The 17,855-nt window shown below is 41.2% G+C and overlaps 1 protein-coding gene across 1 annotated transcript in view; it reads left to right on the top strand.

The window, feature by feature from the left end:
* Positions 1 to 1,177: 1,177 nt before the first annotated feature.
* PCBD2 (pterin-4 alpha-carbinolamine dehydratase 2) overlaps positions 1,178 to 17,855 on the top strand; it is a 35,542-nt gene continuing 18,864 nt past the window's right edge. The window contains exons 1-2 of the mRNA XM_074960423.1: positions 1,178 to 1,302; positions 6,589 to 6,720. Coding sequence (XP_074816524.1) covers positions 1,189 to 1,302; positions 6,589 to 6,720 — 246 coding nt within the window. The 5' untranslated portion in view covers positions 1,178 to 1,188. The remainder of the gene's footprint in view (positions 1,303 to 6,588; positions 6,721 to 17,855) is intronic.

Below are 17,855 nucleotides of genomic sequence, written 5' to 3'. Positions count from 1 at the left end.
TAAGATACAGTTTAGCTTTAGACATACAGGGCTAGATTCTCAGCTGGTGTAAAGGTGTGTACCTCCATTGGCTTCAGTGGAGCAATGCTGATTTACATCAGCTGAGGATCTGGCTCACTTTTCATTTCTCTTTTGGCTTGCATTATTCCTTGCATGGTTAATAGAGATCTGTAGAATACTCTTGAAATTGTTCCATTTCTGCAAAAGACTAAAGATAGATTTTCCTTAAGAACCTACACAATTTTATACTACATTGGGCTGTATTTACCCTCCTGAATGTTGGCACATGGCTGTGTATTTAAAACAGCCTATGAAGTTTTGTCTATGAATATGCACTTAGTTGAAAAATATAAAAGTTCAGAATGTGGACTTGACATTGTAGCTACCCTTCCCTTTTCCCTAAGCAACGTTTCCACCCAGAAAAGTGATTTGTAAAAAAGACAGGTCCATATTTTGTTTCAATCATTCCATAGCAAAGGCAATCAATTTTTTTTTGCATTGTCATTGTTTTAGAATAGAACCATATTTTCCAAGGCCCCAATTTATACCAAAATTAAAACTTTTATAATCAATCCTTTACAGAACATAAGCCCCATAAAGAATTGTAAAGTCCTTCTTTTTTTTTTTTTAACCAGTTGGAAAGGCTGCCTTTGCAGCTCTAAGGACCTGAACCTGAAACCAACTTCACTGGCCAAACCTAACTGAAATAGAAACAACCCGCGTGAAGGCTGAAGAATAAACTCCTGGCACTCCCTTGTTTTGATGATCGAAGCCACTAGCAGCCGGAGAGGAGTTCTGCCTGCAGCCCCACGCTGCAGCGGGTGGTCCCTGCTCCTTCTAGTGCAGCTGCCCTGCAATTGACAAAGGTGAAGGGTCGGGGTCCCGGGGGGGCTGGGGTTTTGCAGCAGAGGTGCATGGACCACAGCTGGGGGGCGGGGGGAGGTAAGTACCATTCGCCCAGCGCAGGGGAGCTCCCTGCAGATGAGGGGGTAAGTACCATTCTTGTCGGGGTTTGGGGGAACCCCCTGACGGGTTTCCTGCGGGGGCGCCGGGCGCAGACGAGCCCGTGTCCCTCCCTGGGCTGCGTGAAGGGAGGGGCCGCGCTGGGACGGTCGCAGGCACTTGCGTAGGTCCCTGCACTGGGCCCTTCGCGCCGTGAGGGGGCGGGGCCGCGGCCGCGCTGAGGCGATGGGAGGCGGCGGGGTCGGGCTGCGGCTGGCGCTGGTCGGAGCGCGCCTGGGAGCGACGGCGGGCGCGAGGCAGGGCGGCTCGGGACCCGGCAGCAGGAACCTCTCCGCCATGGTGAGAGGCCAGGCAGGGCCTGCCCTGGGGGTGCGGGAGGGCAGCGGACCTGGGGAGCTCCCCAGAGATCCTGGGGCAAGCGAGCAGCCATCCAGGCGCTGGGCAGGCGGCATGGGCAGAGGAAGCTCTCCAGGGCTGGGCAGGCGGGAGTCCCCCGGGTGGCAGGGGCTGAGGACAGAGGAAAGCCCCCTGGGAGCGGGAGTCCCGGTCTTCTCTCCTCAGCTCAGCCCTAAGCCAAGTTCCGCACTCTGGGGACCCCATTCCAGATGTTACTTGTGCTGGATGCGTCATAATAGGATCATCCCTCATTTTCCTTCTGCGCTGTGAAAGAGCTAACTGCCTGGACTCTTACATCACCATCATTAGGGTTCAGAGCCAACTGCCTGCTGAGGTAAAGATGGCACTTCACATCTGCCTGAGCTTTTGTTTCATGCTGTCTGCAGATTTGGGTGCATACCTCTACGTTTGTGATTTCCTTTGCTATGATAAGGATTTGATGCTTAATTTGTTTTTGTGTTTTTTAAATGAAGATTTTAATTGTGGAACACAAAATGCAGCTATCATGAAAAAATACTTTCCAGTCACAGCATCGCAAATTGGCTCGATTTGTTTCCTGATAAGGGGCCAGGTTAGGTGGGTAAGGAGGAGACTTTCTGGGGATCAGATGGGTATGAGCCCCTGAAGGCAGGCAAGAATGACTTCCACAGAGAAATGGGGTGACGGGTGAACAACAGCCTTGCAAAATGTTGCGTAATCTGTTTTGAGCAGTTCTAATATTTACTGTTTGTCTATCACCAATAATGTGCCAGGTGCGATTCACACTGAAACAAATAATAATTGGTTTAAAAAGTTCTCCCAACTCTTGGCGCTTAGTTTAACTAAATATTCAGGGGAAAGTGGTGGGAGGTGAGGGACTCAAATGCACTTTTAAAATCCCCCCCCCAAACTAGGGACACTAAGAAATTATTATCCTAATCCTTACGTGCTTGATTACCCATCAAAAAACTTTTCCTGCTGGACTGACCTGGATGTTCCATTTACCAGCTGAAAGCTCATGATTTGTCAATGTGAGAAGCAGCTTTGGTTCTTCATATCTGTGAACATGTGAACGGGTGGGTTATGTGGATATGATACTGGGAAGCACAGGATTTATAATCAGGAGACTTGGGTTTTATTTCTAGCTCTGACACAAATTCACAATTTGACCTTGAGCAAGTCACTTGACTTGTCTGAACTTCAGGTTACCCATCTTTAAAGTGGGAGTAATAATACCTAACTCCTAGGGTTGCACAGAAGTGATGCATCGGATGAAGTGAGCTGTAGCTCACGAAAGCTCATGCTCAAATAAATTGGTTAGTCTCTAAGGTGCCACAAGTACTCCTTTTCTTTTTACAGAAGTGTAATTCACTCATATTTGCAGCACTGCACTGAAAGGCTCTAAAGAAGTGAAAATTATCTTGTGCGGGTTGTCTGAATGTGATCTTCCTGGGCAAACCAGTTGATGGAGCTTTCAGGCTGTGCCCAGTTCATCCCAGTTGCCCCAGATGCTCTTCACACCCAGCCTCGCCATCTCATCTCCTAATTCCTCTGAACACAGTGTCCTTTAAAAGCCACTGCATGAAAAAAATGTATCAAGTATGCATTAGGCAGAGTAGTAAATTTGCTGAGCCAAAGGAATACCAAAATTGGGATGCTGCATGAGCCTGGGAGCCATGATCCTGACCAGGAGTATGGTAATTCTTTGGGAATTATCCTTGGGATAGTTGAATTCGTTCTTTATCTAGTATTGCTAATAACTAAACTGTATCTTTAAATCAGGGCTAGGGAACCTATGGCACGCGTGCCAAAGGCAGCAGGTGAGCTGATTTTCAGTGGCACTCACACTGCCCGGGTCCTGGCCACCGGTCCAGGGGGCTCTGCATTTTAATTTAATTTTAAATGAAGCTTCTTAAACATTTAAAAAATCTTATTTACTTTACATACAACCATAGTTTAGTTATATATTACAGACTTATAGAAAGGGACCTTCTAAAAACGTTAAAATGTATTACTGGCACGTAAAACCTTAAATTAGAGTGAATAAATGAAGACTCGGCACACCACTTCTGAAAGGTTGCTGACTCCTGCTTTAAATGTTCATCTAAATGTAGGTTATTGCTGATTATGTACTATATGTACTGTTTGACTTTTAAACCAGCCTTTGTACTTTCACATAATTTAAGCACTATACCCAGATGTACAGACACTCTTTTCTTAACCTAATATTATAATTTTAACATTAGCTTTAATAAAAAAAATTTAAATCTGTTTCAGTCTTGGATCTACCCCCTCTTCTCTCAGAAGATATGATTATTTGCATCCCCTGCATTTCAGTCTGTATAGAGCATAGGCAGTCTGATTTTGACATCAAGTAATAGATAATCGTATATGCAAAATTAGGTAATAGCTCCCCCATTTCCCCCAGAACATATTTTATTACGCAGATCTTTGATACAGGATAATGGATGCTTCAGCATCAGACTCCTCTCTTTCTTTCATGGACTGCTTTCAAATAAAGCTGTTATTTTTTAACTAGTTTAGGGCCCATCATATGACAAGATATAATCAGTAAATAATGGGTTGGTTTTGTACGCTAAGTCTTATGTTTACTTTTCAGTGTCCATATTCTGTTTGTTTTTGTTGTATCTTTCCACCTCTTCAGTGGGTTTACACTGTGCTTCATTGTGTGTTACCACAGATACACACATGTGAGCATGTTTCTGGAGCCTTGCACCTCCTTAACGTTGTCTTAAAATAAATCAGCATGTGCTCCATATACTGCTTTTTACTAAACTTTTTAAGTCAGTGGCAGGTGCACATGTGTATATGCAGCCAGAATGCAGAACTTGACTTTTACGACCATTATTTCTAAGCAAAAATTTCTTCAGTGTCAAAAGAGCTGGTGTGCACTGAGGACCAGGCCTGTGGCAAACCAGAATAAATCTATTTATTAAAATCTGATGTTCAAATCTGAAATGGATGGATTCTCCGTTACTCCAGTGGGGTTTGGATAAAGCCTCAAGAAACAACTGAAATGTCTTAACTGGTTTTAAAAAGTAAGAACAGAAAAATCTCCAACGAAACAAAATAATTTTACCTCCTGGCTGACTATAAACATGACAAATTTCAGCCCAGAGACTATTTGTACATGCTTTAAAACAGGCTTAAAGGGAAATTCTAATCAATAAATGTTCCTGTAGCAACACTTATATATATGTTGGTGAAACATTAATTTTATATTAAAGCAAGGCAAATATTTTATACGGAAGGCTAGATAGACTAAATTGAAATGTTAGTTTTTGGATATTTAAAACTTGTTTGTTAGAATGGGTGAATCCAGTTGAAAACAATTGTTTAATCAGTTGCATTAACTGCATTTGTACAGAGTGCTCTTTTATCCTCCTGGTTAGTGAACGTGTTATATTTTGCTTCGTGGAGTTAATTACTAGGTTATAGTAATATGTATATTTAATCTTTAAATGATGCATGTGTATTTATCATTACTTTCTGTGCCAATATCATTCAGTAATAAGGAACAATCTTAAAACCTTTCTGCTGCTTAATTACAAGTAATTTAATTAACTTCTGATTTGACATGCAGCACCATCTAGTGGTGAAGTGGTAACTTTTTATATTAAAGATGTGTACAAAGATACAGTACTTGTATACACATACACAGCAGACTATATTTTCAAAAAAAGTTCACATCAGCATTGCCAAATGAGTGTATAATTAAGTTTGAGAACATAGCCTGTGGACTACACATGGTCTGGCACTTCTAGAATGAAGTAACCACACACTTTAAAACGGTCAAAATAAAAACTGTTTACAAAGGCAGATCTATTGGGTGGAACTCCCATCTTAGATTCTATTTTGCAGTTTTTGGTAGATAATTGTTCAGCTAATTGTCTGTAAGTTTTCACAAAATGAGGATGATTGATTATTAATATATGCAAAGACAAAAGGCAACTGAGAATTTCTGTTCTACCTATTGATGAAGTGGGTCTTAGCCCATGAAAGCTTATGCCCAAATACATTTGTTAGTCTCTAAGGTGACACAAGGGCTCCTGGTCTACCTGTTGTGTTCTTAGAATGAGTTTGGGATGGGTCTGTGACCAGGGACAGACAATTGGATAATCGACCTTTGGATGAAATACTTGGATTTTAGCTAAGATCAAGTATAGTATCAGTTTAATATCTCATACATTCTGTCAGAGGGAGGGAGTGTGTTCTGTATTTTCAGGGAGCAATTTAGTAAACTTTTAGGATCTTATTCTACTCTCAAGGTCTCATTCTGACCTCATACCTGTTTTAGGTCCTGATTCAGCAAGGTACTTAAGCATGTGCTTAAATATTAAACGTGTGGAGGAGTACTCATTTGCTTAAAGTTAGACAAATGCTTAAGTACCTTGCTGAGTCTGGGCCTTTTAGTGGGAATTCTATTTAATTGAGTTACTTCTGATTTGTAATGGTATGAGAGGGGACCATTCTTCATATCCTTATACAGAACTCCTCAGTGCTGTCTGTGGAATGCCTTGTGTGCAAATTGGGGGTAGCACATATCCTTTGTGCCAGATTGTTTTTCCTTTCAATGCCATAGAGAAACATTTATAAATAGTTACTGAACTCAAATAGTAACAATCTTGCTTTTTGTTTTTTAAACTTTCTTCTTAGGAAATACAGTGTACAATAATTATACATAGTACACAGTGATTTCTGGTATAATCTATGCTTTTCTAATTTAAAATTGGTTATGCTTAGTATTTCAGGTGATATGCCCCTTTTAACTTCAACTAATTACTGTACATTATGTTTAACTTTAATATTTAAATGAGGGGAACATGGCAAAATTGGATTGTCATCATATATTTCAAGCTTCACAGTATATGGATAATTCAGATAGGTCTAGTATAAATGAAAGTAGGAATACTACTGGACAAAGGTATTCCTGAGTCCATATTTCATCCCAGCAAAAGAGTAAAAAACTCTTGTATGCAAGCACGTAACCAAAGTTAATTCACCAAAATAGTTGTGTTTCATGGCTCAGTTAACTGGCAAGTGATGGTGTTCTGTTAAATTATAAAGTGGAACAAAACCACATAGTAAATTTTCCACTTCTGTTGTCCTGAAGGATTATATTTTTGAAATACATAAATCATAATTTCAGCACATATTTTTCTTATTGTTGTGTAAGGAAATGAGAGGACATTAACCCCAGTTCTGGAATGTATTTTTTTTTCTTTATAGTCTTCACAGTCTCACTGGTTGACAACAGAGGAAAGGACCCAAGTTTTACTTGACCTCAAAGCTTCAGGATGGTCTGAGCTGGGTGAAAGAGATGCCATCTACAAAGAGTTCAATTTCAAAACTTTTAATCAGGTAACTATTGCTATATATTATTCCTAATATAAAAGGAAATGTAATTATCCTAGTTTGTATTGTGTTCCTAGTGAAGAGATGTTCACATCCACAAACCTAGGAGTATCTGGGACCAACTCCTGTTTGCTTTCCTCATGTCAGTAGTGTCACTGAAATTATCAGGCCAGATTCTAATCTCAGTTACCCAGGTGTAATTCATTGACTTTATTGGCATTGTTCCATGGTAAGGCAAGATGAATTTTACTGTTGATATCTTTGTTATTACTAGCACTCCTAACTTAATCATAAAAATATTTGCTATCAAGAACTTTACAAAGGTGAATAAGAATGAAAGCACAGTTATTTACCAAACTCGGGGAAAAAATTGAGAAGTGTCATAAAACTCACCTTTTATACAGAAAGGGACAGTTATGGTACTGTCTTGAATGAATTGCAATAGACGCTCTGTAAGGCTACCTTTGATACAGCAGATTGTAAACCCTGTTGGGCTTGAATTTTAAGTCAAAACCCTGGGCCATGCTGTGTCATCAATTTTTAAGAATTTTAAAATTTGAAATCAGAGATGAAATCTGCTTTGAAAATCGGTGGCACCATATGGCTAACTATGATTTAATATATTTTCTTAAGATAAGATTGTCAACTAGATTCTTGTTACCATATCTCATTTCGGAAAGAAAATTTGATTTCTGATTAATAAGTGAGATGCACACAAAAAAAGACAAGTTAGAAGAGCAATAATTAGCTGTATTATGGCCCTGCTAAATAAGACAAGAATTAATCCTAAGATATCCTTCCCATTTCGGTGCCCTTAAACTTGGGTTTATTTGGAGAAAATATATTCGTTTCAGTTATGTCTTATTTAATTTTCTCATTGCTCTTTTTTTAAAATCTGGCCTTACTAATATTTGTTACACCTTTTATATCAGTGACCTATTTTTATTCTAGCTTGGATCGTCTTATGCAGATTTAGGGTCACATTATCAAAAGGTTAAAGCTTCGCCTTGTAGCATATGACTCTGCAGTTGTGCACATGTTTGTGTGTAGATATCCACCCAATGTTTTTGAAAAATTGCCCCTAAATGTGTTTGTTTAGGTCTCCTACTGCTCTTCCCCTCATTTCTATTGCTCGGGTACAGTCAATTTAATAATCCTCTGTTCTGGTCAAAATGTAGTAGATTGTTATATACTAAAGATTAGCTGTGAAAGATCATCTAATCTTACAGTTTTAGGCAGATGATAACCTACGTGTGGAATGGGAACAGATGAAGATAATTCCCAGTTCCTACTTTATTTTTGAAAGGGCTATGCTCTCCCAGGGGTGAAGGATAAGGTTACATTTTTTTTTTTAAAGATGCCATATTCCTCTGAAGATACTTCTTCTCCTCCTTCCCCTTCACCTCCGTCCCATCCACACCACACTGTATTTGCAGTGTAATGTCTATCTAGATTTGTAGACTGAAGCATGTTAGTGCTGCATAATGTGCTGTTTGTTCTCATGGCCATAGTATAATCCAGACCAAGGTCTTTAGGAGACCCTGTGAAGTGAAATGTGTAAATGACAATTTGCAATGCCCACCCTTTTTAATATTTCAAATACTTAATTGTCATAGTGAGGAAATTGCAGCCATTAGAGAGAACTTAGATTAAAATGTGTGTGAGGTAGGGAGAAAAGAGCAGCTTTGCTACAATACAGAGCAGGAGCAGGTACAGAATGTCACATGTGGAGCCCTGAATACATTTTTCCTGGATTGCACTTTAAACCTGGGAGTTAATAATAGTACAAAACAAACAACTTCAAACGAAACAAATAATGAGGCAATGAAGGAGGGGAAAACCATGAGGGGGCCTTTTACATGAGACCTGAATGGGAGAACTGGAAAGCCAAGGACAGAGGGATAGCTAGTTCTCTGCATCAAATGTAGTCTTTCACGCTTTCACGCTGGTGGCACTCTTGAAAGTGTCCATGCGACAGTGTAATTGGAGAGCTTGTTGGCTCAGCATAGCTGGAAATGCTTTTTTAAAATTAGCATAAAGTAGCCTTTGCATATTGCAAATAAGTGAAATAAATAATTTCTGCTGATCATCTTTAGGCAATGGACTATATACCAAAGAGATGAGAACAAACACAGTCCTGTAATAGAAATCTGGAAAACCCAGCTACTTAGAGCAGTGAAGACGTCAGAAGGAGAATTAAATAGTTGATTTTTTTTAAGGCTTTATCCTTGAAATGTTACAGGGTAGAAATTAGTCAGTTATTCATAAAGTTGCAAGTCCGAGAGAGAGACATGAAGAGGATGCTAAAGTGGAAAGTCAAAATACATTTAAATGTACACTGTACGGTATACTAAGCCTAAAGTTAATAGTCTGTCTTTTTTTTTCTGGGTTCAGAATTGGCTAGGTCTCACCCCACCAAAGATATCATCTTAAAATGGTACTTTTTTGAAATGTCTGTTCCAGTTGGGTGGAAGATATTGGTGGATGCTCAGTGTGCCCCCATTCCTGCTTGACCCTTAAAAGTGTGAGATGGAAAGGGCTACGTAAGAGCTATCATTACTATGAATGATTGGAAATTGGCTTAAGAATTCAAAACTTCTGGCACTTTCAGCTGTGTGTACCACTAGGTAAACTAACAGGGGCCAAACTGTCTACACTGCTTTCGTTGCGGTCAAGGGGGTTACATGCATCTATATAAGGGCAGAATTTTGGCCTTAAGCATTTAGAAAATTGGGGCAGCTGTGGTGATGTAACATCGCCATTTGAAATTTCAGGCTGTAGAATAAGTTGGTGATCTCTTAGCCTTGGGGAATGACTTAAGGTGGAATATGGCTAGAGAATGCATGCATGTTTGCAGCTGGAGTTAGAGAGCAAATGTTTGTCTCCTGGGAAGGTGGCACTGAAGATAAACTGAACTGATATAGTTTAATTCATCTACCAATGCTTATATTTACTAAGGTCCCCACACAACATTTACTTATTTATTGGTACGTTTCAAAAGCATATTACAGATCAGAGAAACAAAAGTGCCAAAAATGGAGCTAGCTAGCTACCTGCTTTGTAGAGTTTTGCAGTCAATATGCTGTCCTTTAATAAACATGGACTTTTAGGTGTAACTTCTTTTATTTAATAAATCTTCTGTTTGCAGAACTTAGTGTGAATATTTAGTAAAAGTCAGACAGCCAAGAAATACAGTTTCCTCTGTGATCTTCATCCTGCCCTTTTACAGATGGCATAAAATCAGGTGTGTAAAAAAAACAAACCCAAAAACCTGAGCAGTTAAGCTGACATGAAAGGTATTTCAGATTTATGTTTTGCAGATGATATGAGTATGATTAATGTATTCATTGTTTCTTTATTGCTTCCCACAGATAATGGGCATGATGCATGGAAAATTCTGTGGCTTTAAAATCTATGCCAGGTTTACAAAGACTCTGTATGTCAACAGATGTTAAGAATATAAACAGAGTTTTTATTATAAAGTCACTCAAATGCGTAGACTTGAACTTGGTTTATGTATATTATTTTCAGTATGAGGGAGAATGAAATGAAACTTCTGTGAAATGAGAGAGTTATTTAGATTCCTGAAGCTTTCAGGCTGAGATTAACTTGATTAAAAGCTATCAGAAATTACGCTTCTGGCTTGGGAAATTATTTTATTACAGGACTTCACTTGGAACTGCTGATGGTGTTTGTTTTTTTGAAGATAGATTTTATAAAAATGGGCTTTTGAGAGTGATTTTCAGAAAATGAGTTGGAAAACAGTTTGAAATGTTCCTAAAATAAGTCAGTGAATGTACTTCCTGTTGTCAGTCCTTTTCTCTGCTGTAATTGCCATTGCATGCTAGTCGTGATGTCTTGGTTTGAAAAAATATTGATGTACATAGTGTCCTCCATCCAACCCTGCCCAGAAAGAAAAGCATCTGGTGTCCATTGCAGCTTGTTCCCCATCCCTCATTTAGGCAGTTTCTATGTCTGAAATGTTATTTTCCTCTTTCTCCTCATAGCCGTATTATAATCATTGCTGTTCACTCCATTCCCTACCCATATTACCAGACCCCAGCCAAATACAGACAAGCAAGTTTCTCCTTTAGCCTCCCTAAACATGATGTATTTTTTCTTTCAGTTACAGAGCTATGAATAGGTGCTCTAAGTTGTATAATACTTAAAATACAATAATTATGAATAAGGATGAAAACGAACTGCCCAGCCAGGATTGTACACTTCAGAATAGCTACTCTAAGTTGATGGTCCAACCACCAGAATCCCTCAAGTAATCTTTGGTTGTAGCAGTTGCCAAACACTCTGGCCCCCAGTCATCTGCAGGTGTGTAGCATTGGTACTAGATCTTGTGACCTTTGGCTTCAGAAACAGGTCTGGGGCAGCTGGGGGGACTAAGGCATGAGAAAATCATGGTGCCTGATCACTTCAAACTTGTCCACAGTGAATCGCAGAATCCTGTAATGGCTCAGCAAGAAGACTAGCCATCATACATGGTCCCAGCTTCACTGGAGACAGCCATCAGTCCAACCTGATACTGATACTGATCCTGCCATGTTCACAGATATTTTTTTTTACAATTACAGCTTCTCTTTTGATTGGCAAAACATCTAACACAGGTAGGGTGACCATATGTCCTGTTTTGGCTAGGATAGTCCCCTTTTTAAGCCCTGTCCTGGATGTCCCAACTTCCTTGGCAAAACTGGGCATTTGTCCCATTTGCTTTTGCCAGCTTATCCTCAATTGGCAAGAGCAAATGGGACTGCTAAACTGAGGATGGAGTGGAGGTTAAGGATAATCTAGGCATGGCCCAATATCTAAACAAATACTTTGCCTCAGTCTTTAATGAGGCTAATGAGTTTAGGGATAATAGTAGGACGACAAATGGGAAGGAGGATATGGAGGTAGATATTACCGCATCCGAGGTAGAAGCCAAACTTGAACAGCTTAATGGGACTGAATCAGGGGGCCCAGATAATCTTCATCCAAGAATATTAAAGGAACTGGCACATGAAATTGCGAGCCCATTAGCAAACATTTTTAATGAATCTGTAAACTCAGGGGTACCGTATTGGAGAATTACTGGAGAATTGCTAACATAGTTCCTATTTTTAAGAAAGGGGAAAAAAAGGTGATCCGGGTAACTACAGGCCTGTTAGTTTGACATCTGTAGTATGCAAGGTCTTGGAAAAAATTTTGAAGGAGAAAGTAGTTAAGGACATTGAGGTCAATGGTTATTGGGACAAAATACGACATGGTTTTACAAAAGGTAGATTGTATCAAACCAACCTGATCTCCTTCTTTGAGAAGGTAACAGATTTTTTTAGACAAAGGAAACACAGTGGATCTAATTTACCTCAATTTCAGTAAGGCATTTGGTACAGTTCCACATGGGGAATTATTAGCTAAATTGAAAAAGATGGGGATCAATATGAAAATTGAAAGGTGGATAAGGAACTGGTTAAAGGGGAGACTACAACGGGTCACACTGAAAGATGACCTGTCAGGCTGGAAGGAGGTTACTAGTGGAGTTTCTCAGGGATTGGTTTTGGGACCAATCTTATTTAATCTTTTTATTACTGACCTTGGCACAAAAAGCGGGAATGTGCTAATAAAGTTTGCGGATGACACAAAGCTGGGAGGTATTGCCAATACAGAGAAGGACCGGGATATCATATAGGAAGATCCGGATGACCTTGTAAACTGGAGTAATAGTAATAGGATGAAAATAGGATCATGCATTTAGGGATTAATAACAAGAATTTTTGTTATAAACTGGGGACGCATCACTTGGAAGTAACGGAGGAGGAGGAGAAGGACCTCGGAGTATTGGTTGATCACAGGATGACTAAGAGCCGCCAATGTGATATGGCCATGAAAAAAGCTAATGTGGTCTTGGGTTGCATCAGGCGAGGTATTTCCAGTAGAGATAAGGAGGTGTTAGTACCATTATACAAGGCCCTGGTGAGACCTCATCTGGAATATTGTGTGCAGTTCTGGTCTCCCATGTTTAAGAAAGATGAATTCAAACTGGAGCAGGTACAGAGAAGGGCTACTAGAATGATCCGAGGAATGGGAAACCTGTCTTATGAAAGGAGACTCAAAGAGCTTGGCTTGTTTAGCCTAACCAAAAGCAGGCTGAGAGGAGATATGATTGCTCTCTATAAATATATCAGAGGGATAAATACCAGGGAGGGAGAGGAATTATTTAAGCTCAGTACCAGTGTGGACACAAGGACAAATGGATATAAACTGGTCATCGGGAAGTTTAGACTTGAGATTAGACTAAGGTTTCTAACCATCAGAGGAGTGAAGTTCTGGAACAGCCTTCCAAGGGAAGAGGTAGGGGCAAAAGACATATCTTGGTTCAAGACTAAGCTTGATAAGTTTATGGAAAGGATGATATGGTGGGATAGCCTAATTTTGGCAATTAATTGATCTTTGACTATTAGCGGTAGATATGCCCAATGGCCTGTGATGGGATGTTAGATGGGGTGTGATCTGAGTTACTACAGAGAATTCTTTCCTGGGTGTCTGGCTGGTGAGTCTTGCCCACATGCTCAGGATTTAGCTGATTGCCATATTTGGGGTCTAGAAGGAATTTTCGTCCAGGGCTGATTGGCAGAGGCCCTGGGGGTTTTTCGCCTTCCTCTGCATCGTGGGGCACGGGTCACTTGCTGGAGGATTCTCTGCCCCTCAAAGTCTTTAAACCACGATTTGAGGATTTCAGTAGCTCAGACATAGGTTAGAGGTTTGTTATAGGAATGCGTGGGTGAGATTCTGTGGCCTGCGTTGCGCAGGTCAGACTAGACGATCATAATGGTCCCTTCCGGCCTTAAAGTCTGTTTCCATGAAATGCCCAGTTTGCCAAAAAAGTGGGGCGTTCCCTCCCCCGCCCCCCAGGGGAGTGTGGAAGAACTTGGGGGCAGGTGAATGATGACACCAGACACTGGTCCTCGGGCTGTCAGCCCAGCGCCATAGGGAGAGGGGGGGCCTCGGGCCAGCCCTGTGCAGTGTCCCATTTTCCCATGGGGAAATATGGTCACCCTAAACACTGTTGTCATTGTCTGTTTTCCCATTGCATCATTCCTCCGTTCTTCTGCCCTCTGTTTGTGTGAATTGGCAGGCTACAGATGTGTGAGACTATTGCCCTTTAAAATGGGGCTGTGGAGAGAGATAGCAGAAGAAAAAGAAAAAAATTATCTGTGCTTTCAAGCCACTTTGTATTACATAAAAGAAACATGTTTTAAAGGCTCTTAATTTCTATTCCCAAGTGACAGATACTGAAACAAAATGCCTATTACTCACTGATAGAGCAGCCAATCCATTTCAATTTGTCAAAGAAAAAGTCTGAGTTAATGAGTTACAAAAATACTGTCACTACTTCAGGAGCCTGAGTAGCAATGTTTACTAATACATTTTTTTTCTTCATTTACTGAAATCTCTGGCAGAAAGAAAAAGTTGAAAAGTTTGTCGTCTAAAGTAGAGGGCTCCAAACTGTGGGGCATGCCCCCCAGGGGGGCATGAAGGAACGTTTGGGGAGATGGTGCAGGGCCTGGGCCAGCCCCCATGGGGGGCGGGAAGGGAGTGTTACCTAGCCCTGCTCCGGCCCAGGCTTCCACCCTTAGCCCTGCCCCCAGCCTTGGCCCTTGACCGCGACCTAACTGGAGCTTCCGCTCCTGGCCCTGGCCCTAGCCCCACCCCCAGCTTTGGGCCCCAGCTGCGGCCCTGCCCCCAGCCTTGGTCCCTCGGCTGCGTCTCCAGCCTTGGCCCCTGACCATGGCTCTGTTCCCGGCCCCAGACCTGCCCCCAGCTGCAGCCCTAGCTTCGGCCCCCTTACCCCATCCGTGCCTCCCCCAACCACAGCCCTGCTCCTGGCCCCAGCTCCCGCGGAAGCGAGGAACAGAGGGGTAAGGGAGAGGCATGACTGAAAAGTTTAGGGACCTCTGGTCTAGAGAAAATAGAATTGTCCCCAAACTGTTCAAAACTTCAAGGTTCCTGGCCTGTATCTGATCTGTTATAATTTGGCCTACAAAAAGTTACTCTTATTGTGAGCTCAACTGTAAAAAGTATGTGAAAGTTAATAAGAGGTCACAATCACCTATTATAACAAAGGTTGATAGGAAATGACGCACAAAGGAGAGACTGAATTAGTCCAAACAAAAAAACCATACTGTTATAACACAAGGACTGTGTTAAGATCATGCTTGGTAAGTAAGAAGAGTTTGGAACCGGAAATCAGTGAACCAAAATTAGTGTTTGGGGAAACTAGACCTAATTGGTTGACAAAATAATGGGAACATGGACTATTCCGTTCACCATTCCTTTTGTGGGTCCTTAAAGAAACAGACGTAGGGATAAAAATTGGCTACTAGAGTGAGGTTCACCAGCATGGCTGCCACTTCCACCATCTCCTGGGACTTCGGGCCTTTGTCATTCTGATCCTGAGAGATGTCCTGACCAGACCAGGCCAGAGAGAGGGACCCAGATGATATGTCCACCTTTACAGGCTTCCGCTGAATCCCAAACCCCATCTGGGATGAAACAGGATCAGACTTCAACAACAGCTTCAGCCAATCTTAGCTAACGTCTTTTCTTTTCCCTGACAGGACGGTTTTTACCATCTTTGGTACTATCTAAGAGACTGTCAAACAACTTGAGTATTTTTCCTTCTAAAAACTCTCTCCAGCTAAAAGGAAAGGGAAAAGAGGTTGTTCCTATTAAAATGAAAGCCTTATTTAATACTTAATATTTAAAATGCTTTAACTGTTTTTCCTTTTTCTCTTTAATAAAAAGATAATGATTTTTAATGGTGTTCGCACCATGGTACTAAGCGGACTGAGGTCTCTGTATACCAAACCCCAAGCTTTGTTTAACACCATCTTGGGCAATGACTGGTTTTATACAGGGGTATTCCATCTAAATTAATAAAACATGTTCTGCATTACTCTAAATTCCTGAATCCCTGTCCACTAAAGTGCAGAAGGACGAGTCACTTCCATCTGAAAATGTTTTGCCTACTGCTTTTTAGATGGAACACCTAAAATTACTGCTATTGAAAGAAAAAGAGGAAAAGCTGTTTCTGGTTTGTTTGCATAGGGTATGTCTATACAGCAACTAGACACCTGCGACTTGGACTCTTTGGGCTCAGGCTGCGGGGCTGTTTACTGCTGTGTAGACTTCCAGGCTCGGGCTGGAGCCTGGGCTCTAGGACCCTGTGTGGTTGGAAGGTCCCAGAGCTTGGGCTGTAGCCTGAGTCCATAAGTTTACACTGCATTGAAATAGCCCTGCGAGCCTGAGTCGGCTGGCACGGGTCAGCCACAGGTGTCCAGTTGCTGTGTAGACATACGCTTTGGGTTCAGCCATTTTAATTAATAAATTTAATCTTTTATCCATCACGCTGTTTCTAGATAGGTGAAGTGTATATGCTTGTGTACAAGAGTTCAGTGACTGAACCTTTATTATTAAGGTTAAGATTCTGTTATGGGGATTTTTAGTAAAAGTCAGGGACAGTTAGTGGGTGATAAACAAAAATTCACAGAAGCCCATGACCTCTCCCTGGTGCGGGGGAGACTTAGAGTTGGAGCACTGTTGGACGCTGAGCTTCTGCAGCTGCACCAGCCCCACCGCTGCTCCTGTGGCAGGGGCTGACCCAGCCTTGTCCACTGCTTCAGCCCTGGGGCTGACTGCCAGCCATTGCTATGGCGGCCCCTGCTCTGGTGGCTCCAGGGCTGGCTGTTGGCCGTTGCTATTGCAGCCCTTGCTCCAGTGGCCCCAGGGCTGACTGCTGGCTGCTGCTCCGGTGGCTTTGAGGGCTGCTGCTCTCCTGGGCCTGGGGCTGACCTCTGGTGGGCCTGGGGCTGACAGCTGCTCCAGCCCTGCCCCTTCGGAAGAAGTCGCAGAGGTCCCGGAACGTCACGGAATCCATGACCTCTATGACAGAATTATACCCTTATTTATTATACAAAGTAGCGGGTTATCATATCCCATCTTAAAAGTCTGATCTTTTTATAAAAAAATTGTTTTAAATACATTTTGCATTCAGGTGACACAAGAACCTATTTAAGTAAAAAGATAAAACTCTTAACTGGAGAAAAGAGCAGGGAGACTGCCTGCTGTGTAGGGCTCATGGATCCTGAGAATTGTAGCAAATCTTGTCTCTTCGATTAGTTGTTTAAAGGAGACTTGCGCAGCTTCTGAACAGTTATTTCAGAAGAAATTAAATCATTGTAGATCTTCCATTAAATTGTTATACATCCCAACTCTCCTTCTCCAGACCAGTAATAACACCCAAAACTCAGAAAGCATCCACTGCAAGCAGAGTTTCTGTTTTGTATGTGCTCTCTATATTTCCAGTTACTCTGCTTTAACTGTGCTAGGGCGTATTTATTTTTGTCCTCTCTAATGGATGGTCCCTGTTATCAGTATATCAAAACTAACTTGCTGGCTATGCGATTTATGATCTTTATATAGTTTAATCTTCTTACTTGGTGACAATCCCTTGGTGCTAGTCCTTTCTATATGTACCTTCACCTTGATTAATGACCATGAAGAACTTCACAAATTTACCAAATCCCATGGAATTGGGATACAGGGAACACATTCTTAATGAATTAGTGCTCTTTTAGTTGCTGTAATCACTTAATTTAGTTTAACTCACTTTGTAATAATACTGAATACTCCTGAACTTAATCTGTATTGATACTTCCTTTTTTCAGTTTCTCAGCACATCACTTTGTCTTCCCTGTTGATCACAGGTTGGAAAATTTGTTTTTATGTGCATAGCCAGAGTATTTCATAGCTGTTTTACGAATTTAATATTTTGGCTGTTTGACTGAAATATGTCTGCGCCATTTATGTATTGAAAATATAAACCTACAATCTGCGGAGGTAACTTGAATTTTATGTCAAATATTCAGTTGTGGACCATATCTCCAGCTTTTTGTATGCTACAGTGGTCTTATCCCCCCTCCCCATTGACTGTTAGTGAGGTCATTTTCAGTCCTCTGAGAAATTTTATTCCCAGCCAGATGTAGCCCATATATTAAAAGTAGCACCTGTGACTAATATCACAGCAGCTTACCATAAATTTACATGGTAACTAGGATTATATCTGTCAAGACTGTTAAAAAATGTCTAGA

This window comes from Natator depressus, chromosome 8, assembly GCF_965152275.1.
Source record: "Natator depressus isolate rNatDep1 chromosome 8, rNatDep2.hap1, whole genome shotgun sequence".
NCBI classification, from domain to species: domain Eukaryota; kingdom Metazoa; phylum Chordata; order Testudines; family Cheloniidae; genus Natator; species Natator depressus.
This window is presented reverse-complemented; position numbering and strand designations above follow the sequence as displayed.